The 26,099-nt window shown below is 35.8% G+C and overlaps 2 protein-coding genes across 2 annotated transcripts in view; one reads left to right on the top strand and one right to left on the bottom strand.

Moving 5' to 3' along the window:
• Positions 1-6,640: 6,640 nt before the first annotated feature.
• LOC138340190 (uncharacterized mitochondrial protein AtMg00810-like) lies at positions 6,641-7,209 on the bottom strand. Its single transcript, XM_069291882.1, has 2 exons — positions 7,113-7,209; positions 6,641-6,978 (listed from the first exon to the last, which is right to left on the bottom strand). Exons 1-2 carry the CDS (start codon positions 7,207-7,209, stop codon positions 6,641-6,643), a joined length of 435 nt encoding a protein of 144 aa, XP_069147983.1.
• Positions 7,210-9,993: 2,784 nt separating this feature from the next.
• LOC101254064 (mitogen-activated protein kinase kinase kinase 20-like) overlaps positions 9,994-26,099 on the top strand; it is a 28,323-nt gene continuing 12,217 nt past the window's right edge. The window contains exons 1-3 of the mRNA XM_069291883.1: positions 9,994-10,118; positions 11,189-11,331; positions 11,406-11,715. Of these exons, the coding sequence (XP_069147984.1) occupies positions 9,994-10,118; positions 11,189-11,331; positions 11,406-11,715 (578 nt within the window). The remainder of the gene's footprint in view (positions 10,119-11,188; positions 11,332-11,405; positions 11,716-26,099) is intronic.

Below are 26,099 nucleotides of genomic sequence, written 5' to 3' on the forward strand. Positions count from 1 at the left end.
AAAAAGAATATGCAAATCGAAAGGTTAGAGACTTAGAGTTCATGGAGGGTGAACAAGTCTTGTTGAAAGTTTCACCAATGAAAGGGGTGATGCGGTTTGATAAAAGGGGTAAACTAAGTCCAAGGTACATTGGACCATTTGAAGTACTTAAGCGAGTAGGAGAGGTGGCTTATGTGTTAGCCTTGCCTCCAGGGCTGTCCGGAGTACATCCGGTATTCCATGTGTCGATGTTGAAAAGATACCATAGGGATGGAAACTACATTATCGTTGGGATTCAGTTTTGCTTGATGAGAACTTGTCTTATGAGGAGGAGCCTGTTGCTATTTTAGATAGAGAAGTTCGCAAGTTGAGGTCAAGAGAGATTGCATCCATCAAGGTGCAATGGAAGAATCGACCCGTTGAAGAAGTTACTTGGGAGAAGGAGGCGGATATGCGAGAAAAATACCCACATCTGTTTACAGATTCAGGTACTCCTTTTCGCCCTTGTTTTCCTTCTTGTGATTGTTCGGGGACGAACGATGGGTAAATTGGTATCTATTGTAACGACCTGTTTAGGCGTTTTGAGCAGCAGATTTTATTTCTGGAAAAACAGGCTGAGGCGACGAACCCAACGACGGACCGTCATGGGCACGACGGACCGTCGCAGGGTCTCGTTTCCAAACACTTAGAAAATCTGAAATTGGGTACTGAAAATCGACTCTCTGAACTTCGTAACGGAGTGGCAGGACGGACCGTCACAGGTGTGACGGACCGTCACAGGCCATTCACCCAAAATCAAGTTTCTGAACTATGCGACGGACAGCAGGACGGACCGTCGCAGGCGCGATGGCCCGTCACAGCTTGCGTAATCCCAGTTGGAGTCGGATTTCTGGTTAAGTTTTAAAGGGGCATTTTGGACTATTCCTGCTATAATTATATATTTCGTGGGTTTATATTAATAACTCAAATTCTTGGGGGTTAAAAGAGGTAACCTTAAGTTAATTAGTGGGATATTATTGCCATCTTTTATTCTTAATTATATACTAATTAGGGTAAAAGAAAGAGGGTTTGAATAAGAAAAATAGAAAGAACAAAGAGAGACAGAAAAAGAAAGCGAACGAGTAGAGAGAGAGAGAAACGAAGAGGATAGCAAGGATTTTGAGAAGATAGCTTGTTGATCGCAATTCTTCAGTGGAGGTAGGTTATGGTTTTCATGCTATTCGTAGTAAACTCTTAATAGTGAATGATATGTGTTAGTAGTATTGTAAACCCTTCTATATGCTTAATTGTATGCTTGCATGAATGATGTGATTATGTAATTATGAATAAATAAGCATGATGAAGCTATTGAATCCCAAATCTTGAAAAGAAACCCTAATCTACTTTGTTAATGATGATGCCTTGGTATAAAAGAAGGCTTGATGAACGAAAGTAGTGAGATTAGGGGATCGGGTGCCACGTTCCGGTACCAGGATAGAATATGAGGATCGGAGTGTCACGTTCCGACACCAGGATAGAATATGGATCGGGTGCCATGTTCCGGTACCAGGATAGTATATGAGGATCGGGTGTCACGTTCCGACACCAGGATAGAATATGGATCGGGTGCCACGTTCCGGTACCAGGATAGAATGAGGATCGGAGTGTCACGTTCCGACACCAGGATAGTATATTGAGAAGCGGAGTGTCACGTACCGACACGAGGGGAATAAAGATAATGAATCTTGAAATATGTTAATATATTCAATCTAATGAACTGAATTCCCAAATGAGTATGATGAGGAGGTGTGAGTCCTCATTGATGTGCTTGGTGTTGTAACCAAGGGTTATGGTAACTGTAAATGCTGCATGCTAAGGATATTAGTTGATTTTATGATATTGCTTAATACATACTGTTTTCTATTTTGAGTTGGCCGATGATATCTACTCAGTACCCGTGTTTTGTACTGACCCCTACTTTTATTGTTTTCTTCTTGTTTATTTGTGGAGTGCAGCAAACGTGCCGTCATCTTCGACTCAACAGTAATTCAAGCCAGTCTTACTACATCGGAAATTCAGGGTGAGCTAATGCTTCTAGCTTGGACTGGATCTTCATCTTCAAGTCTTGATGCCTTGAACTTCCGGCATGGACTAGCTTCTTATGTATTTTTAGCTTTTTAGAATACTCTTAGTTTAGTTATTTGATTATAGATGTTCTTGTGATGATGACTTCCAGATTTTGGGAAATAATAATATTGAATTGGTTTATTAATGAGTTTAAGTCTTCCGCATTACTTTATGTTGATATTACATTGAAATGTTAAGGTTTAGATTGGTCGGTTCGCTCACATAGGAGGGTAAGTGTGGGTGCCAGTCGCGGCCTGATTTGGGTCGTGACAAAACTTGAAATGAAAAAAAAATTACATTTTAAATTAAATTAATACGTGTCATGTAATGATTGGTGTGTGAACATGGTTGCTTCTTAGAATTTGGGATTGATCGAAAAATGATATAATAATATATGTTTAATATTGTTTAGTGGGGTAATAGGACAGTTACAAAATTAAGATGTCCTTTTAAAAATTCGAAACATCTTGAATAGTGACTTTATGTCTTTTCTCTAAATATAATATAGTTACATATATCTTTATCATGTAATAAAGTTAGGACATGTTTTGTAAATAAATTCTATAATATGATTTCAGTTTCCACCTACACATTTTTTTTGTTGAAAATTAGACATTTAATTTGATTTTGATTTTGATTTTTTTATATTAATATTTTATAAAAAATTAATTACATTTCAATTTACTATAGGGGCAAATCATAATTCAACTTCAAAGTTAAAGAGTTTTTCTCTTATAATAATACTAGTTCTCGGACACATGTGTTGCACGTGTACCCTATCTTAATTGGTAAAATTGATTCAAATTATCATGGTATAAAAATATTTTTATAATTAAATTACATGATTATCGTTCATTTTTTTTAAAAATAAATTAGTTCACATGTTTGGCATCCACTCTTGGATACCAATAACAAATTAAAATATGACAGTAAAGTATCTCTTGAAATAAAAGCTGAGAATATTTAGTAATTTAAAATACTATAATTATAAACACAAATTAATATAATTATATTCTTATCCCATATGTTAATTTAATTATCTACAAGACAAAGTTGAGAGAAAAGAGGAAAGATGAAAAATGATAACGTGCCCTCTTAGGTTAAAAGTCACCTTATATGGGCAACAACTTAGTGATCACGTTAGTCATGCATCTATACCTCTGGCGGGGTATACTGGGTCCTCTCGATGAGACGTATATATTGGACTCCACATTTAGCTCTTTTGATTTTATATCGATTGTTAGTAGCTCCCACATTTAGACTCTAGTGCATTAACAAGGTTATCAGTTACATATTCAGAATCAACATGTTATAAACTTTATCATTGCATTTGGTTTAGTTCATATTTAGTATTTTCAGTACATTAAAATGTTCATCTTATATCATTGCTAAGTATGCTTTGTTCAGTTATGTATATTGTTCGACTTTATTCTATCTTTCATGCTCAGTATCTTTCAAGTACTGACACATACTCTGCACTATATTTTCTCGTGATGTAGGTTCAGGTCCTCTACATTCAGATCATGCATAGATCGATTCCCGATTTTCTAGTTCAGTAACATCACTAGTGAGACCTCATTCTTCGAGAACGATTGACATGCTTATCTTTATACTTTCTATCGTTAGTTTCAGTTTTGCTAGATTTAGATAGAACATGTCCCAACATCTCTAGTCAGTTAATTAGAGGCTTTATTTCAAACATACTTAAGATTTTATTTTAGTTGAGTTTGATATTTTTGTGTTATTAAGCTCAATTTATTTATTTAGATGTTAATAGGTAGTCCCTATCATTTCAGTTATCATGTTTTAAGCTCCCCCACAATATTTTCCAACTTCACTTTATCTAGTGTGCTTATGATGTGCCAACTGAGGATTAGCTTGGGGTGACTCGTGATCCTAGATCCTGTGTTACGCCTTGGGGGTAGCTTAGGGGCTTGACAAGAATGGGTTTATGGCTTGGGGCAAGTCAACATGACAGTAAATTTACCTAGAAGACTGGATATCCCAAGAGGTAGGTTCAAGGAGAAAAAAAAATATAGTGACTGGCGCTTCAACATTGTCAGTAAACTCAATCTATTTTCGTGATGAAGATAATGTTCAAGGACAAGGTTAAAACTGTAAGACTTGCTAACGAGTTAATAAAGCTTAAAGGTTTTAATAATTTTCTCCATTTTTTAATTATATAAAATAGTGTATCTATGCAAGGATACGGTTAGAAATCACTTATATTAGTGTGACGTGTAAGCCGCTTCAAAGAGAATTATTGTAAAAAGTCTATTCTCTATATACTCATGAAATCAGAAGGTTTTCATTGGTGAAACAAATATAATTGTAAGAACCATAAATGGTAAAGGTTGATTGTGTGACAGTTTCAGTAAACTCCGAACCTCGACGATTCAAATATATCACATTTGTCAATTAAACAAGTATATCCTACGTATGTTCATCACGAAAAGCTCAACAGGAAACCTACTTATCCAAATGCAATTAATCATTTCTTGTAGAGTACGCACTCATCCCTGCATTTCTTATGTCATAACAACTCCACATTCATGTGTGGGATTATTGAGTATATAGTACGAATTAATAAAAATGAAGGAAAGATGAAAAGAGGACTGTGAAAGGTTGTCTTATGCTTTAGTAAGAAAAAAAACATTTCCCCCTCATTGGTGGTGGAAAGAAAAGTTTAAGTGTTTAAGTAGAGAAATTGTTCTACTAGTTGTTAAAAGGGTTGGAAAGAGAAACCCTCTCACGTCGTGGTCGTTGCTCGCTCGACTTTGACTTCGGCTTTGAAAAATGATCGAGTGATTATTTTTTTTGGAAAAATTTGTTTTAATTATTTAATTAAATTAAGTTAGGTTAAATGGCCGAAACGTAGTTAATTATTTAAGTAATTAACTGAAGCGACCTGACCCAACTCAGATCCACGCGACCCATGTTTAAAACGTCTTTTCCATTTTACTTGAATTATTCACCGTTGGAAATGACTATTCTGAAATGTTGTAACTTTCAGGAACAACCATGGCCGTTCTGAAGGGTTGAAAACTTTCATGAATGGTCATGTGGTTTGTGAAAAGCAGCAACCTTTCAGAACCAGTGTTTCTTGGCTCTAAATACCTTTGGTTCCTCAGACTTTTAACTTACGAAATTTATGAACTTCATCTTCTTTTCTTCAAAATGAAAAATTCATGTACTCTACTATCGTTGAAAGGTTCGCTGACACCATTGTTTTGGGTATCAATACAATATTGAATAAAATCACTTTATCCTTGGAGGATCTATTCCACTTCAAACCTCAGATATTAGAGGAGAGTAATTTTCTTAAAATGACACTATGCATTCAGTGGACTCGCTTTCTCTTTCATACAAGTGTATGTTTTATATTCATTAATTTATTTTTTTACTACATGATCTAAACTTTGGCATATGTTGTTTCTGCAAAGTTTGGTTATCATTAGTATTAGTTTAAATATAGATTGCTTAACAAAAGTATCCACTAAACTCAATTGAATGTGTTATAGATGTCAATTATAAACAGATAACATGGCCAAAAACTACAACAAAGATTCAGTTAAGATAGTGAATTGTGATTGTAATGTGAATCATTACAGCGTAATGTAGGCAGTCATGTGTTTGTAGGCAATACTGAAGCTCTACAAAAAGGACATGATTTTGTAGACTAATATGAAAACCAGTTGATTTGCTAATTTCTATGTAAATAAAATTTTTTTAGAAATTGAAACATTCAGTAAAGTAGAATTTAATGCTTTATGAAGGAATATTGATTGTATTGAAGTTTTAACCTAATAAGAGAATATATGGGAGATATATATAGGAGATATATGAAGGAGTACTAATCCTAATAGGACTAGGATTAAGGAGTACTAATCCTAATAGGACTAGGATTAGTACACAGTAAATACTATTATTATTTTATACTATTTATTTAATACTATCTGTTATTATCCCCCCTCAAGCTGAGCTGAGCGGAAGCGAACGGAAGCTTGGAACTAAAGTAATCGTGCTCTTGGCTCGGGAGAGGCTTGGTGAGAATATAAGCCGGTTGTTCTTCAGTGGGTACATACTACACAGTCATGGTGCCGGCCTGAACTTCATCGCGAACAAAGAGACAATCAGTATCAACATGCTTCATTCTGGTGTGTAGGACGGAATTCTTGGCCACACAGATGGTTGATTTGTTGTCACAATAGAGAGCAGGAACAGTGTGAATGCCGCGGAGTTCCCGAAGAATATATGTGACCCACATGGTCTTAGCAGCAAGAAGAGCAAGGGCGCGATATTCAGCTTCAGTCGAGGACCGAGAGACCTTGGGTTATTTTTTTGTACACCAGGAGATCATGTTCGGCCCCAAAAAAATGAGAAATCCCGATGTAGATTTTCTGTCATTTTTATCATTCGCCCAATCTGAATCTGAGAAACCCCGAAGCTCCAAGTCCCCGGGTCGAATGAGTAAACCACGACCAAGAGTGCCAAAAATGTACTTGAGAATGCGTTTTAGACAATGGTAATCATGTTCACTTGGTTGTTGCATGCGCTAAGCAACTCGGTTGACATCAAACTGGATGTCAGGACGGGTAATGGCCAGATACTGTAGAGCCCCAATGAGGCTGCGGAAGTGGGTGATATCGGCAAAGTGGGTGTCGGCTCCATTCTTAGACGAAGAGTCTGCCATCGGTGTTGGTTGACTGGTGCATTTTTCCAGTCCAGCTCTCTGCAACAGATCTCGAGCATATTTTGACTGATGAAGAAATAAGCCGCTGCCTGTCCGACAAACCTCCATTCCCAGAAAATAATGTAATGGGCCAAGGTCCTTTATTTTGAAGGTAGTATGCATACCTCGAGTAACATCCTGAATGAGAGCTGCAGTAGAGCCTGTAATAATGATATCATCTACATAGACAAGAAGAATGACTGTACCGTGTGCTGAATGTCGAGTAAACAGACTCGTGTCGTGTACGCAACACGTGAAGACGAGTCCTTGGAGGAATGTTTTCAGACGTGTGTACCAAGCACGGGGGCTTTCTTGAGCCCATACAGAGACTTCTGGAGTTTGCAAACATGTTGAGGGAAGCGGAGATCAACATAGCCCGGTGGTTGCGTCATGTAGATAGTTTAATCAAGCATGCCATAAAGAAAAGCATTGGAAACATCCAACTAATTGATCAGCCAATTGTTGCGAACGGCGAGTGACAGTACCAGGGGAATGGTTTCCTGCCGAATAACAGGACTGAATGTCTCTGAGTAATCAAGCTCATACTCCTGATTGTAGCCTTTAGCAACCAACCGAGCCTTGTACCTGGAAATACTGCCATCTGCATTGTGTTTAATTTTGTTCACCCATTTACAGCCCACCAGGTGCCGCCCATGGGGCTTCGGTACAAGAACCCAAGTTTTCTGATCAGTCAAAGCCTTAAACTCGTCATCCATAGCATGACGCCAATAAGCATTTTTGAGGCAACAGAGTAGGTTGTTGGTTCACTATCGGGAAGGGGTGTATTTGGTAGTATGGTAGCCTGAAAGGTTTTGGGTTTAAAGATACCGGCTTTGCCACGAGTTAACATGGGATGAGTATTGGGGGGTGGCACGGGCGGTGGTGATTTGGGGGTGGATGGGAAGGACCCAAAACGGATCGGGCTGGAGATGTTGTGGGTATGGGGTGGTTCGGGTTGGTTGTGAGTGTGGGTGGTTGTTACGGGTGTATTGTGGGTGACGGTATAAGGGGTGATGAGGGGTGGTTGGGTAGTGGGTGGTGGTGTGGGGGAAGGTGGTGAGGGACCCTGTGAGTATGTTGGAAAATGGGGAAGGACGCCAATGAATGATGTATTTGTGGAGGAGGAAATAGACTCGTAGGGAAACTTATTTTCGACAAATTTGACATGACGAGATATGTAGACTTTATGAGTTTGTGGGTCAAGACAGCGATAACCCTTGGAGGTAGGATGATAGCCCAAAAAAATACAAGGACGGGATCGGGGTTGTAATTTGTGAGTAATATGAAGCCGTAGCCAAGGGTAGGCAAGACTCCCAAAGACGCGGAGGTTGGTATAATTGGAAAGTTCTTGGTAAAGGAGTTGATAGGGTGATTTGATGGAGAGGGAGTGACTGGGCATTCTGTTAATGAGGTAGTTTGCGGTGGCTAGAGCTTCTACCCAAAAGGAGACAGGGAGATGAGATTGATGTAGAAGAGTAACCACCGTTTCAATGAGATGGCGATGCTTACGCTCAGCCACCCCATTCTGTTCGGGAGTGTATGGACAGGAGGTTTGATGTATAATTCCCACGGATTGCAGAAATTGGCCAAAGACGTTATTTACATATTCCTTTCCATTGTCACTTCGAAAAAGTTTAACATGAGAATTGAATTGTGTTTTGACCATTTTTCCAAAAGTTACAAAGGTGGTGTATGTATGTGATTTGTGTTTTAGTGGGTAAAACCAAGTGTATTTTGTAAAATCATCCACAAAAAGAATATAATAGCAAAAACCAGCAAATGAAGGAACAACAGTAGGACCCCATAGGTCAGAATGAATAAGTTGAAAAGGTGCAGTTGTACGCTTCTCAGATAAAGTAAAAGGTAATCATGAGATTTAGCAATTGAACAGGAGTCACAATTGTTTACATGAATGGAAGAAAAACCTAATTGAGACATTAAAGAATTTATTATTTGAGTAGACGGGTGACCCAGACGACTATGCCACAACAGACTGTGGCCATCATCCGAAAGAGCCACCGGAGCCACAAGAACGCTTTCTGAAACTGGGTGGGCAGACGAACTTGTGCCAGGAAGAACGTACAGACCATGCTCATAGGGGCCCTGAAAAATCACCCTCTTGGTAGTATTGTCTAGGATCTGAAAATCATTAGAGGTGAACAAGAGTGAGCAATTATTGTCTTTTGTGAATTGGTGAACTGAAAGGAGATTGGTTTTAATAGAAGGGACGTGGGTAAGGTTACCTAGGTGAAAGATAGCGGTGGGGGTTTTAATGGTACCTGTGCCAGTGTGAGAAATATTAAGGGACTCACCGTTGCCAATAGTAATACCATTGGAGCCATGATATGGATTTGGAGCGTTAAGCTTGGATAGATCAGAAGTAACATGCATGTTGGCCCTAGTATCCAATAGCCATTCAGAGGAAGGGCCAGCTTGAGATGCATAATTGGCACGGTTATCACTATTTCGGATCTCCTCATACCGAAACCAGCAACGAACAGCGGTGTGTCCTGTTTTCTGATAGATTTGACAAGTTGGACGATCCCGCTCGTAAGTTCCCTACCCGCCACTGGAAGATGACTGCCCGCCGCTGCTGAAGGAGTGCAGGCTGTTGTTGCTGTCGTGCTGCTGACCGTCGTACGGCGGACGACTGCCCTGCCGACCGCCGCACCCGCGGCCTCCGCTGTTTCTACCGTAGCCTCCGCGGCTCCCTTACCGACCGCCACCACGCCCCCCGCGATAGTTCTTGCTTGTGGTGAGGGTGATGGCTGACTCCATAACAGCGACTTGTTGGAGAAGAAGTTTGCTCTCCAGATCCACGTTGATTTCTTCACTTTTTAGCCACGAGGAGAGAGTAGCCAGGTCAACGGGCGTTGGACTGATGCGAACCGCCTGTTTAATGGAGGAGTAAGCTGATGGGAGGTCCTGAACGACGCACATGATGAGATCTTTTTCGAGACTGATTTCGTTCACGGTGTCCAGGGCTGTGATGATGGCTAAATACTCCGCCATAGTTTTCGTGCCTTTGGTAATTGTGTGGAGATGATCACGCAATTGAAAAATATGAGAGTGAGAAATTGATGCATAGCGTGTTGCGAGGGCCATCCACAGGGCTGAAGCAGTTGTGTAGGATCGGACGTGTTTCTGAACCGTGGGAGAGATTACCGCAATCAAACATGATCGGATCTGGCCATCCACGGCTTTCCAGGCGGTATTGGGCCGGATTGGTTTTTTCTGATTTGTCCGTGGCGGAGATGACTGCCGGCGGTGGTTCTGTGCTTCCATCAACGTATTTGAGAAGGTAATTGGCCTCAAGGGCTGTAAGAATGGTGATTTTCCATGTAGGGTAATTTATGTCTGATAATGTTTCGGGAATCAGGCCATGAAGATGCCTGAGAAGGAGTTTAATGTCAGAAGGAAGTGAATCGAGAAGATCCACCTCGGTTGTCATGGCTGCCGCTGCCTAAGAGAAGAGAGGGAACGATCGGTGCCCTAAAGAGAGAAAAAAAAACCTAGAGAAAAGAAGATCTAGGTTTTGTGGCTCTTGATACCATGAAGGAATATTGATTGTATTGAAGTATTAACCTAATAAGGGAATACATGGGAGATATATATAGGAGATATAGGAAGGAGTACTAATCCTAATAGGACTAGGATTAAGGAGTACTAATCCTTATAGGACTAGGATTAGTACACAGTAAATAGTAATATTATTTTATACTATTTATTTAATACTATCTGTTATTACTTTACAAGACGTGATGATCCTACAATTTTATTAGGGTGCTTCTTAAAAGTTAATTGTCTCCATGGCTATTTTTACCTTATACATCTTACATCATAAACCAATAAATATTAGTAAGTATTTTAAGTTTACATCAATTAAATAAAATAAAATTATATAAGAGTATCAATAAAGGCAATCATTTTTTTATTCTTCAAAAAATTCTCTCCGCGGAAAAATTGGCCTAATTTATTTCATCAAAACCATCGGAATATTTACCAACAACGTAATTCAGTTTTCAATATGATGACTCTGCCTTATTTAGGAAGGAATTAAGGAGTTAGGGTTCATCAAGTTGACTGGAAATGCATGATTAATTTGTTAATAAATAATACCACTCGTGGAAGAGAGGCACAACTCTTCCTGAAGGTGGATTTGGAGTCGTCTCATTAGCTTCTACCTCGAATGCACTATTTTGTGGTGTTATTCTTCCCTCTCTCAAATCATGCAAATTGAATGCTTCTCAATCGTTGAAAGAAGAAGTCGAAATCCTCTTAATGTTCAAACATTATCCTTACATTGTTCACTGTTTTGGAGCTAATGTCTCTTTGGAAGATAACTTCAATCTTTACAACTTATTGCTCGAGTATGCTTCGAGAAAGCCTTGCTGATCATCTTCAGAACTGCAATTCACTGTTGGAGTTTGAATTTAAGAAACACAGGAAGAATGTTCTCTTAGGGCTTAGTTGCATTCACAACAATGGAATTATTTACTGTGACATCAAGCCTGGCAATATTTTCCTCGTGGGCATGGACAAAACTGTCAAGATTGGTGATTTCGGGCTTTCCGTGACCTTGGAACAGGGCATGAACCAAAAACAGGAAGTTATCAGGGAATACAAAGGTATATGGCACCAGAATTTGTGATTAACACCGAGTATAGCCCAGAAATTGATATTTGGGCTCTTGGATGTACTGTCTATGAGCTTATTACGGGGACACTGATGTGGGAAGATGCACATGGGGATTATGTGTTGGACAAAATTGAGTTTGAGGAACCAATGTTACAGAATTCAAAGTTTTCAAATGAGCCTCAAGATTTTCTGGGAAAATGTCTTGTGAAGAATCAGAGCAAGCGTTGGACTGCAGACAAGCTCTTGAACTATATTTTTCTGTAAAATTCATCCAAAATAGCCAACACAGCAATAACAAGGAAGAAGAAAATTGATTCAATGTCCCTTCTACACAAATCAAACCAGAAGATAACAATCAAGTTCGACCGTCATAAATTCTCAAGGCAATTGCTGGATTCGAAGCCCCTTCTAGACAAATCAATCAAGAAGATAACATTCAAGATGGGCAATCATAAATTCGTGAGGCAATTCCCAGATCTTAAGGAAGTAGATAAGAGAATAAAACTTGTGGAAGGATATACAAAAATGTATTTATATGCAAATAAGAAAATGCTAAGAACAAGTGAATGTTAACAAATATGACAATTTTATTTATTTATTTATTTTCTAAAAATGGCATAAATCCAAAGTAATATGTCATGTTTTAAATATTCAGATTTTGAATTGATCATTTTTATAATTTTAAAAAAATTTAAGTAAAAGATATTAAAATTTAAGAAGAAAATAATAAATATGAAGAATAGTCACAAGTAAAAATAAGTTAAAACAAGTACGAGAACACTTATCATATATTATTAAAAGTATGAAGCTCCCAACTTCAAAGTTGATTTACCAATTTACCCCTACACTCAATTAAAATATAATATGTCTAATTAATTTACGATTAAATAATTATATATTATCTTTTTCCTTTTCTTAATATTACCTCTTTTAGTTTTATATCTAATTCAATTAACTTAAAAGGTCCTTAATACTCTATAGTATTTACGAAATGTTGCAGCAATGATCATCTTCAGTATCCGGTTGGAATTTGTACAGTTGTATGAAAAGACAAAAAGACTCATATTTCATTTATATATTTATTCAATTCATGTTTGTATACGTTGTTTGTCACCATATTTTTTTTGGGAATACCAACTGTCAGATTATCGAAGCTTTATCAAAGAAATAGTATACATTATGAAAACATTTACTTGGGTGACTTTATTTCTTTTCTCTCATTTATGTGCTATATAAACTAATTCAAAAGACATGATTTTTCAATAAAATACTTTTATATTACAAATTAGTTATAAAAATTTTCACATCCTAATTCTACCTATATATATTTCATTCATATATTTACTGTTTTGTTATAAATACATTGAATTAAGTGGATTGTCCATTAAACTTATCATAAACTTATTCTTATCATGGATATGTATTTCCAAGGTGATGAATCTACTAATGTGACATTAATCATGGTGACCTTTTGGTTGATTTCTCTACCTATAAATAGAGATATCATTCACCATTGTAATATACACTTGAATAAGAAGAAAATTCTTCTTCTTCTATCTACTTATCTTGTCTTCTTGTCTTTATGATTATATTCTTATGAGCTTGATTTAATAACACGTTATCAGCACGAGTCTCTATCCAATTGAGAGTGAGTTCTTATTTTTCTTTAGCTCATATTTTGGTTGATCTCGTTATGAAGATCAAAGTATTATATTCATAAAATCATGTATGTATTTTCTAAAATATTTTATGATTTAGAATAAAATAGTATTCAGTCACTAACAATTATCAGGAGCCGAAGACATATACTACTATTGGTTGAATATGACATGCTATACAAACTTCTTAAATGGAAGAAGGTATAAAATTTTAATAGCATGAGTTTGAATATTATTTTGATTGTTTTGAAAGACTCAAAGAATAAATCATGTTTTACTTCGGTTCATTATACCGTTGGTTAAGGGTAAGACGACGGATTCAAGTTTCATCTCACCAAAAGGGTAAGACATCATGTTAAAGTCTGGATGCACCATAATGAAAAATATTTGAGGATAAGACGATAGATTCAACTTCTATTGCACCAAAAGGGTAAGACATCAATTAGAGTTTTGATGCACCGTGATTGGGTTCAAGTCCCATAGATTTATGGAGTAACACGCCTTATATGGGTAAGACATTGAGTTTGAGCCAATGCACCATAGCGATGATAAAATGATGACTAAGAAAAATAATATATTTTTAATGAAATGTCTTGAAATTCATCATATTGAATTTTCTCCATTCCTTGAAAAGAATGTGGTAGCAACATGTGATAACTCTTAAATCCGCCTGTTGACTTGCTCCATTCAATCATATGAATGTGGTAGCAGTGAATGATTAGTCTGAAAGATGAAAAATAATTAATGATATGAATAAGGGCGTGGAGGGAAAAAATTATAATAGTCATCATTGAGGTATTGATAAAAGGAAAAACACTAAGAGTTCTTCAAATAGTCCTTCAAAATGTGAAGGCAATTTTTATTATCAAAATGGTATGAAAGGTCATTATACTTGTGAATGTTGTCAACCCAATAATTTGACAAGTTTATAAATCTTCTATCATGATACAAGAAGATAAAGTGATGGTACACTAGATCTTTCAAAGTGATATTGAGGTGTGTCATGGAAATATGATGAATTTTAAGGTCATGACAATGTGATCATAATGCAAATTTTTGAAGTACATATAAATGATTAGTCCATTCCTTGAAGAGAATGTGACTTGTGATGAGTATCGTGCATGCTCAACCTATCTATAAGAGAATGGGTCTAGATGTGATAAAGTCATTATGGGTTGGATATATGCCACAACTCACCTCTATGGAAGGTTTGAGAAAAAATGATATATGTCACTTCTCATCTCTACGGGAGATTTGAGAGGAAATAAATTTTATTTGGCAGAAATGGCTAATCGTATTTTACGTTTTATACGTCATTATGGTATGTTTATTGTGAACTACCGAAAGGGCAAAAGAAAGAAATAGTTCTTGCCTATAAGGGTTGTGGTCATTATTGTGTGGCAATACAAATTTGTCATTGGTTGTGTACCTATGGTACAACAAAAGTAAAGCAAGAAAGATGGCTTGTTCGTAATGATTTTGACCATGACAATAATAATATAATTTCCTCCTTGAAGGAGATTCTCACCATAGGGATGGTGTCATGCAATATGTGATAGTACACAAAATTAATTACAGATCTAACGAGTTGTGCTATTATCAGAGGAATAATATTGGGATTGTGTTAAGTCTTAAAATAAACTTTTTAAGTTTCGGATGAATTAAAAGTAAATATTGAAACTATAAATCACTACAACCGAAGAGGGTTATAAATGTTTATTACCCCACTTTTCCTCTTGTTTGTTCCATACAAACATGTACATGTTGATGAAAACACATGTAAAAGTAAATTATAAGTGTATTGAAATAAAGATCAGTTGGCATGACTGGTTGACCATTCCAATTAAATGTGATGCAAACGTGATTGAGAATTCAGGTGATTTATATGATGAAGAAATAAAGATTCTTCAAGAATTCTCTTGTGTTGCTTGTTCTCTTGATAAAATGATCATTGTACCAGCTAAAGTTGGGATTGTAATCCCCTAAAATTTTTGAAAGATATAAAAGAGTGAATATGGGCCCGTTAACCTATCATGTGGACCATTTGCAACTATATGATTGATGCATCTATGCGATGGTCACATGTATTTTGTTGTCAACTTACAAATTGGTTTTTGTAAGGTTGTTTGCTCGAATTGTTAAAATTTAAGAGCACAATTCCAAACTATGAAATTACATTGATAATGCTGGTTGATTTAGCAGAAATTGTATGCCTCCAATTATATCTAAATCATGGTTATGAGAACAAAACTCCCAAATAAGATTTGGTATGAGATAATTTTATTTAACATGTAGCAACACATGTATGCATCAAACCAACAAGGTTTCATCATTAAAATTGGTTCAGGGTCAGGAACCATATAATTTTCATCTAAAATGTTGAATGTGCGGTTATGATTTTAATTGCTCCACCACGCACAAAGATGAACTTCCAAATAAGTAGAAATGAATGTTAGATTTTCTAACATTAGGGGGAGAGATGATAGACAACTGAAAATTATGTGTGAAGTTAATTATGAATTATCTAGATCCTCTTTAAATAAATATGTGAACTTAAAGTTCAAGGGATAATTTAGTTGCATAATATTGCAAATCAGTTGCCAGATGAATGCACTGACCCTATGATATAATTCAGCTGCAAATGCTCCAATATGAAGTCCTTGAAGGACAGAGTCTATGATACGCCGGAAGCGTAATAGACTAATTGATTCCAAGTATAAAATTTCTTGAAGAAGGAAGGAAAAAATGATCAATATGGTCATGATAATGAGCAAGTTCTATAAAAGAGCACATTGACATAACACTTCATAAAATATTGAAAAAGGTTCAGGTACCTAAAATAATGAAAAATGAAGAGATGTCGATAAGTTATGTCTTGTTGGAATCGATATCAAATAACTGTCGACGGTATCTTTGATATGAGGTAGCACTCAATGATATAAATTGTGACGAGGATATTGAATTCAAATCTGTCATATAGTGTGGACAGATAAATGGTTGGCCAAGTAAAATTTACAATTCAAGTATATTTTGTTTCACTTAGAAAAGTGACATTTTGGACTGGTAGTCAATAAATAAAGGTATAATTTCAGTGGGGTACAAATAAATTATTATGCGATAGTATAACCGTAAGATATCAAATACGGTTTGTGCCTTGGGGCATAGAGATTTATCACAGAAATTCTGATATTATTGGAGATGTTTTCTCCTTTGAAGGATGCAATGAGGTTTGTTTTGATCTGACAACATATGAAAAACTTGAATGCATGTAATGAATAATTGTAATGTCTAGCTAGAATGAAGGTTATATGAAAATTCTTGAAACAATCGAGGTGTCTGAAGCATATAAGAGTTTGAAAGAAACTTTTTCAATAAAGATTCAAGAATCCTTATATGGATTGGATTGAAATAGTCAAGGAAGAAAAATGTACAAAAGAATGACCCTAATTGTCCTTGTATTTTTATGAAAAGGTCTTGGTAAGATTAAATTTTGTCTTGACCTACAGATTGATAATTTGACAAATGAAATATTTGTCTAACAGTGCACATACATTGAAAAGTTTTAATGCAATTTTATATGGATAAATCGCATTCATTGAGTACCCCGATGATTATGAGATCACTTGACATATATGATGATTCAGTTTGATCTCAAAAGAAGGATGAAGAGTTTCTTGGTGTTGAAACTCTATCTTGGTGCAATCAGAGCACTAGTGCATCTTACTAATAATATTTTACTAGTTATTTGTTTTGCAATAAATTTACTGGCAAGATTCAGTTTCTCCCCGATAAAAGGAATTGAAATGGTGTTGAGCACATGATTGAATATCCTCGAATGACCATAGTTATGGGTTTATTCTATTCCGAGGAATCCAAGACAAAATTGATTAGTTACGCAGATGCATAATATTTATCTGATCCGCACAATGCTCTATCTCAAGCATGCTATGTATTTGCATGTGGAGGAACAATAATATCCTGGCGATCAATGAAGCAAATGTTACTATGCAGAAATAAAAGTCCTCCATGAAGCAAGTCAAAAGTGTGTCTGGTTGAGATAAATGACACACCATATTCAAGAAATGTCTGGTTTTTCTTTGAGAAAGAATATACCAACCACAATGTACGAAGATTAGAGACATCATCACAAGAAAGTAATTGATGTTTTAATCAGGGGGAGTATAATACGCGTTGCACTCTTTTTTCCTTGACCGAGGTTTTTTCCCATTGGGTTTTCCTGGCAAGGTTTTTAATGAGGCAACAAATAGTGCGTATCAAAAGACATGTGTACTTTTTTTCCTTCACTAGAATTTTTTCCCATAGAGTTTTTCCTAGTAAGGTTTTAACGAGGCAAATTATCTATGGACATCCAAGGGGGAGTGTGATAAATACATTGAATTAAGTGGATTGTCCATTAAGCTTATCATAAACTTATCCTTATCATGGATATGTATTCCCAAGGTATTGAATCTTTTTGGGATAGAAATGTATCTACTAATGTGACATTAAACATCGTGACCTTTTGGTTGATTCCTCTACCTATAAATAGAGATATCATTCACCATTGTAATATACACTTGAATAAGAAGAAAATTCCTCTTCTTCTATCTGCTTCTCTTGTCTTCTTCTCTTTATGATTATATTCTTATGAGCTTGATTTTATAACATGTTTGTCATATTTCTCTCTTTTTTATTTGTTGAAAATGTTGACATATTTTTCAATTAAAAAAAAGGAGATTGCATAAGTAGCGATTAGACAATAACTGAAATTCTAGAGACACGTCTAAACTTAACTAGAGTCCAATTACCCCCTTAAACTAATTTAAAATAGAATAAATACACCACAAATTGTGAGATGTCATAGAGAGTGTGCACACTCTCTTGAATACTAGTGAAGAGTGCACAAATTGGACACATGTCATTTTCTAATTGATAACTTTATAATTAGTTAGTACACATATTTATGTATCATAAAACTTATATATATTTATTTTTTTAATTCATTCATTGTAAAATATTTATTTTAAATTATTTTCACTTTAATATTTTTCAATTAATTTATTATCTTTTCACTTTTATTTTTTTTAATAAATTGTGTGTATTTTAAAAAATAATTTAAAAGTGTTCTTTACTTTTAATGTCTTAATATGTTTATGTTTTATTTGATTTTCTTCACTTCTTTTGATATCCATTCAACATTAATTTATTTCAAATACAAAACATTTGAAATAAAATCAAAACAAAAGACAAAGAAAATAAACTCAATAGAAAAATAAAAGAGAAAAGAAATAAATATAAGTAAAAAAAATAGTTTCGAAACAAGGTAAAAAAATATGTATTAACTTAATTTAAATACAAGATAAAAAAATAAAAATAATTTTTTAAAGAAATATTTTTAAAATAAATATGAAATATTTTTTAAAAAATTACAAAATATTTTTAAAAAATTAAGAAATATTTTTTATTTTTTTTAAATTTTTTTTAATTAAAAGATAAAAAAATATCTATTTGCACACATGACGGGCAACTGTGTTTAAACACAACCAACTTGGGTGGTTGAAGGTGCCACATCAACATAAAAGGTGCACAAAAATACGAATAAAATTAATCAAAGGTAATAAGATCTTTATTAAGTTATGGTTTGTCACTGGGATTTCGATAATAGGTTAGGGAAGTACTTATGCATTATCTCTTAAAAAAATTAACAAACTCACTCAATATGAGTTATCTCGAGTGGCATTGTCGAGATCAAGACTAAATATTATGTTGCGGGATGAACTCTAGGGATGGACATGTATATGTTCTATATTTGAGCTAATGTTAAAATATATATTTCTTCAAATCTGGATATGAATATTTACATGCATTTATTAATTTTAGAGTAGGAATTTATCAATATATTCATAGTATTAGATATTATATTATCGATTTTAGCTTTATATACTTCTTGCCCTAATTTTTTTCCAAAAATAATTAATTAAATATTAAATATTTCTTAAAAATTGAATGACCATTTTCATTAACTAAATTAACATTGTTCTTCTAATAATTTATGCTTAGGAACTAAATTAATGTGCAAACAGTAATGTCTAATGCACAAAAAAAATAACACATCTTTTTAACAATTCCGAAGGTCATTTTGAAATTTACAAGTAATTTAACATGGTTCGTGTATTGGCAAAAAATCAATCATTAATTTGCAGTTATCTAACTCTTGTCTATTTATGATAAAAATACTTATCCTTATTTATTTATTTATTCTTTTGTCTCATTATGAGAAAGGCAAGTTCAATGTTTCAACTTTTGATACTAGTTCATATTTTAAGTTGTCACTTCGTTGATGCTCTATTTCTTTATTCTAAGCTCATTTTTTATAAAATTAATTAGGTAAGATCAATACTTGATATGTTTGATTATTAATTGTTGCCTTCATTTTATTTTATCAATTTCATTTTTATTTTTTTTATCCTTTTTCTCTCTGAACTTTATCTTGCAGGTATTAAATATGAGATAAGAATATACATATATTAATGTGTGTTAACAAATTATAGTATTTTTAATTACTAAACATTATCAACTTTTATTTAATTCGGAGCAGAGATATTCTGCTATCATATTTTAATTTGTTATTGATATCGAAGATATCGAGTACATTCCAAATGTTTAACTATTTTTGTATGAAAATGAATGGTATTCATGTAATCTAATTATAAAACTATTTTTAATACACCAATAATTTGAAATAATTTATGCTAATTTAGATGGATACACATGCGTTAATTTATGTCAATATATATGGATACACGTGCAACGCATGTGTTCAAAGACTAATAAATATAATGTCAACAATAAAATTTCATTTATCAATTTTTTTTCTATATTAAGTAATAAATCAAAAGTAAATTATATTTTTTTGAATATTTAAATCTTGAGGCGATGTTCTTTATGATTTTTTTTTTAAAAAAATGAAGTTAAAGTTACTTAATTTAAAAATTTAAACTAATAAAATATTAAGAAGTTATGTTTTGTATAATGATTATAAATTTTTGCTCTTAAATTTATTGGTTTTGGTGCTTATACATAAGTTTTTCTTTCCAAGTTATCATTGTTAAACTCATATATCTTCACGAATCACTTTTTTCGTATTTTCCCTAAATTTCTCGCTCAATTTATATTTTTTGATGGGCGTCATCGGGTAAATCACTTGTTGGCTCCTTATAAATAATGTTACGATCACACGGCTCATCCTTAGAATTCAAGAAGAAAAGAGACACAATAAAAAAATTTATTTCAATGACATATCTATCGGTTCCGTAAGTTATCCGATTGATTTTATCATAAACCTAATAGCCAAGAGTTGAAATTCCATTCTAACTTAAGATTCTTGTGGTTCTTGAGTGCAGGAGAATCATGAAGGAAGGGTTTTTGCCGACTCTTTAATCTTAGAAAAAACAATGATTTCTATCGGAAATTTCGGTAAGTATTAGTGGCACAAATTCATTGTATTAATTGATATTCTTTTTTGCCAAAGTTGAAATCTTATTCTAACTTAAGATTCTTGTGGTTGTTGAGTGTCGGAGAAATTAAAACGGAGGGTTTTTGCCGACTCTTTGACCTTAGAAATAGATGATGATTTTGGTAAGGTTCTTAATTTTTTAGACAATGTTGGAATCTCATTCTAATTTAAGATTCTTGTGATTCTTGAGTGCAAGACTGCAGGTGAGTCATAAACTGACGGTTTTTGTCAACTTTTTGATATGAGAAATGAACGGTTCTTTTTTTTTCCGGCGATTTTAATAAGTATTAGTTGCACATATTCATTTAATTTATTGATTGATGGATATTTTGCACTTACCGTGAAAATTAAACAAAACAAAAGATTAAAAAAAAAGGAACAACGATTACAAAAGAAAAAGAAATAATACTATTTGATTTAACAAGTCGATGTTTTTTGAAATTATTAGGGTTTTTTGGTAAAACTGTAAAAATCATTAACAAACATAAGGACCATTACATCTATAGATCACCTAAATCTATTGCCACCTTCTAAGAAGGTTTTATGTCTTTTAGCCTCCAACTGGACAAGAAAATAGTTACATAGAAAAATATTATATCAACCCATTACTTTTATGAGTCTTGTTAGATCCCCTGAACAATGTCATTCTCTCTATAAATTCTGTTTTTTGTGTGTGCAATTACTATGTCACTATTCACAATTGTGCATCTATACAACTTCCTGTTTATTTTCCTCCAAGTACGGTAAATTATAACACTCCAAATTGTTGCAACCACTTCTTTATAGAATTGCCTCCAATGTTTCCTCTTGGTTCTTTCTAATACCTATCACAACTCACCTATATACACCTGTATGTTAGCCCAAGGTAAATACCAACTTTCACTTGTCTCAACCAAGTGTAGTGGATAAACAGATGCAACTGGGTCTCCATCATTTGGCTGTGGCAGAAACAATATATCTCATTATCAATAGGAATGTTCAAATATAACATCCTCTTCTTGATAAGTAGCCTGCCATGTACTGCTAATGTCACGACCCAAATCCGGGCCGCGACTGGCACCCACACTTACCCTCCTATGTGAGCGAACCAACCAATCTAACCTTAACACTTCAATATAAACAGAAAGTAATGCGGAAGACTTAAACTCATAAGTAAAAATAAATAATCAACTTCTATAACTCAAAAACTTATCATTATCCCCAGAATCTGGAAGTCATCATCACAAGAACATCTACCTTTAAATTACTAAACTAAGAGTATCTAAAAGCTAAAAATACATAAGAAGCTAGTCCATGCCGGAAGTTCAAGGCATCAAGACTTGAAGAAGAAGACCCAGTCCAAGCTAGAAGCGTTAGCTCACCCTGAAGATCCAGTGTGACGAAGACTGGCTTGAGTTACTGTTGAGTCGAAGATGACGGCACGTTTGCTGCACTCCACAAATAACAAGAAGAAAAACATAAAAGTAGGGGTCAGTACAAAACACGGGTACTGAGTAGATATCATCGGCCAACTCAAAATAGGGAACAGTATATATCAAATACTATCGTAAATCAACTATAAAACTCAACATGTAGCAACAACAAGTACTATAATCATCAATAAGTACCATCAAGTTCATCCATGAGGGCTCAAGCCTCAACACCATACTCATTTGGGAATTAAGTTTTATTAAGTTGAGTATATTATCATCTTTCAAGATTCATTATCTTTCCTCCTCTTGTGTCGGTACGTGACACTCCGATCCCCTACTACTATGTGTCGGTACGTGACACTCCGATCCCCTAATTCTATGTGTCGGAACGTGACACTCCGATCCCCTACATGTGTCGGTACGTGACACTCCGATCCCCTACATGTGTCGGAACGTGACACTCCGATCCCCTACATGTGTCGGTACGTGACACTCCGATCCCCTAATTCTATGTGTCGGAACGTGACACTCCGATCCCCTAATTCTATGTGTCGGAACGTGACACTCCGATCCACTAATACTATGTGTCGGAACGTGACACTCCGATCCACTAATATCATTCTATAAATTCATCAAGCCTTCTCTATACCAAGGCATCATCAATCCCATTACTTTAATTCATCAAGCCTTCTTCTATACCAAGGCATCATCATTAATAATGTATATTAAAGTTTCTTTCAAGATTTGGGATTCAATAGTTTTCATCATGCTTGTTTTATCACAATCACATAATCATATTCATGCAAGCATACAATTAAGCCTATAGACCGGTTTACAATACTACCAATACATATCATTCGCTATTGAGAGTCTACTACGAATAGCATGAAACCATAACCTACCTCCACCGAAGAACTGAAATCAAGCAAGTTAATCCTCAAAGCTTGGTGTTTTCCTCTTCTTCTCGATCGTTTCTCTCTCTCCCTTCTTGTTCTTTCTATTTTCTTATTCAAACCCTCTTTCTTTTACCCTAATTAGTATATAATTAAGGATAAAAGATGGCAATAATACCTTACTAATTAACTTAGGGTTACCTCTTTTAACCCCCAAGAATTTGAGTTATTAATATAAACCCACGAACTTTATAATTAAGGCAAGAATAGTCAAAAACGTCCCTTAAAACTTAACCAGAAATCCGACTCCAACTGGGATTATGCAAACTGTGACGGGCCGTCGCGCTTGCGACGGTCCGTCCTGCTGTCCGTCGTATAGTTCAGAAACTTGATTTTGGGTGAATGGCCTGTGACGGTCCGTCACACCTGTGACGGTCCGTCCTGCCACTCCGTTACGAAGTTCAGAGAGTCGATTTTCAGTACCCAATTTCAGATTTTCTAAGTGTTTTGAAACGAGACCCTGCGACGGTCCGTCGTGCCCATGACGGTCCGTCGTTGGGTCCGTCGCCTCAACCTGCTTTTCCAGAATAAAATCTGCTGCTCAAAACAACTAAACAGGTCGTTACAATAGATACCAATTTACCCATCGTTCGTCCCCGAACGATCAAAAGAAGGAAAACAAGGGCGAAAAGGAGTACCTGAATCTGTAAACAGATGTGGGTATCTTTCTTGCATATCTGCCTCCTTCTCCCAAGTGGCTTCTTCAACCGGTCGATTCTTCCATTGCACCTTGATGGATGCAATCTCTCTTGACCTCAACTTGCGAACTTCTCTATCTAGAATAGCAACAGGCTCCTCCTCATAAGACAAGTTCTCATCAAGCAAAACTGAATCCCAACGGATAATGTAGTTTCCATCCCCATGGTATCTTTTCAACATCGACACATGTAATACCGGATGTACTCCGGACAGCCCTGGAGGCAAGTCTAACTCATAAGCCACCTCCCCTACTCCCCTAAGTACTTCAAATGGTCCAATGTACCTTGGACTTAGTTTACCCCTTTTACCAAACCGCATCACCCCTTTCATTGGTGAAACTTTCAACAAGACTTGTTCACCTTCCATGAACTCTAAGTCTCTAACCTTTCAATCTGCATATTCTTTTTGTCTACTTTGCGCCGCTAGAAGCTTTTCTTGAATAGACTTCACTTTTTCCATCGAATCCCTCAAGAGATCAGTGCCCCAAGGTCTAACCTCAAACGCATCAAACCAACCAATGGGAGACCTACATCTCCTACTATACAATGCTTCAAATGGAGCCATATCAATGCTTGAGTGATAGCTATTATTGTATGAAAACTCCGCTAAGGGTAGGAAGCTATCCCAATGACCACCAAACTCTATCACACATGCACGAAGCATATCCTCCAACACTTGAATCGTTCGCTCAGACTGACCATCGGTCTGAGGATGGAACGCAGTACTAAGTCCAACCTAGTACCCAAATCCGCATGCAATGTTTTCCAAAACATAGAAGTAAACTGCGTACCTCTATCTGATATGATGGATAGTGGAACCCCATGCAATCGCACCACTTCCGAGATGTAAAGTTTGGCTAACTTTTCTGCATTGTAAGTCACCTTGACCGGAATGAAATGAGCAGATTTAGTTAACCTATCAACAATCACCCAAATGGAGTCATACTTACCCATTGTCTTCGGAAGACCAACCACAAAATCCATTGCAATTCTTTCCCACTTCCATTCCGGAATGGGCATTCTCTGAAGTGTTCCTCCGGGCCTTTGGTGTTCATACTTTACTTGTTGACAGTTTTGACATTTGGCAATAAAATCCACAATGTCACGCTTCATTCTACTCCACCAAAAGTGTTGCTTTAGGTCACGGTACATCTTGGTTGCACCCGGATGTATCGAATACCTCGAACTATGAGCCTCTGTCAGAATAGTGTTGATCAAATCATCGACGCTGGGTATGCATACCCTTCCCTTGATCCTCAAAACACCTTCCTCATCGATTTGTGCTTCCTTAGCCTCTCCTCGCAATACCTTATCTTGAATTCTGCGCAGTTTCTCATCATCAGACTGTCTTCCCTTAATCTTGTCAAGGAAGAAAGATCTTGCCTCCACAGAAGCCAACAATCCTCCCTTCTCATTTACTTCTAATCTCATCAAGTCATTAGCAAGAGTCTGAACCTCTCTAGCCAATGGGCGTCTAGAAGCTTGCAAGTGAGCTAGACTTCCCATGCTTTTCACCTTTCTACTTAAAGCATCCGCTACAGCATTCGCCTTTCCCGGATGATACAAGATAGTGATATCGTAGTCCTTTAGTAGCTCCATCCATCTCCTCTGTCTCAAGTTCAAATCTTTCTGAGTAAAGACATACTGTAGGCTACGATGATCTGTATAGATCTCACACTTAACCCCATATAAGTAGTGTCTCCATTGCTTTAATGCAAACACTACCGCAGCCAATTCCAAATCATGAGTTGGATAGTTACGTTCATGCACCTTTAATTGCCTTGAAGCATAAGCAATCACACTCTTCTCTTGCATTAGTACTGCGCCCAAACCAGAATAGGATGCATCACAATAAACAATGAAGTTCTTACCCTCTACTGGCAAGGTAAGGATAGGTGCGGTAGTCAACAAAGTCTTGAGCTTCTGAAAGCTTTCCTCACATTCGTCCGACCATACAAATGGAACATTCTGCTTAGTCAAGTTCGTCAATTGGGAAGCAATAGAAGAGAATCCCTTGACGAATTGGCGGTAGTAGCTAGCTAACCCAACAAAGCTCCTTATTTCTGGCACACTAGTCGGTCTTACCCAATTCTTCACTGTCTCAATCTTAGAAGGATCCACCATCACTCCATCCTTAGAAACCACGTGCCCCAAGAAGGACACTGCATCTAGCCAAAACTCACACTTAGAGAACTTGGCATAAAGCTTTTTCTCCCTCAACATTTCCATTACCATTCTCAAATGCTCTTCATGTTCCTTCTTGCTCTTTGAGTATACCAATATATCATCAATAAATACGATCACGAAGAGGTCCCAATATGTCTTAAAAATCCCGTTCATCAAGCTCATGAACGCAGCAGGGGCATTCGTAAGACCAAAGGACATCACTACAAATTCGTAATGCCCA

Source organism: Solanum lycopersicum, chromosome 12 (assembly GCF_036512215.1).
Source record: "Solanum lycopersicum chromosome 12, SLM_r2.1".
In the NCBI taxonomy this organism is placed as follows: domain Eukaryota; kingdom Viridiplantae; phylum Streptophyta; class Magnoliopsida; order Solanales; family Solanaceae; genus Solanum; species Solanum lycopersicum.

Bases quoted from the DNA above. Each gene is read 5' to 3' on its own strand.
- LOC138340190 (XM_069291882.1), bottom strand. From the start codon at position 7,209: ATGACGCAACCACCGGGCTATGTTGATCTCCGCTTCCCTCAACATGTT. The intron at 6,979-7,112 runs GTACACACGTCT...TCATTATTACAG, and splicing joins CAAGAAAGCCCCCGTGCTTG to GCTCTACTGCAGCTCTCATT.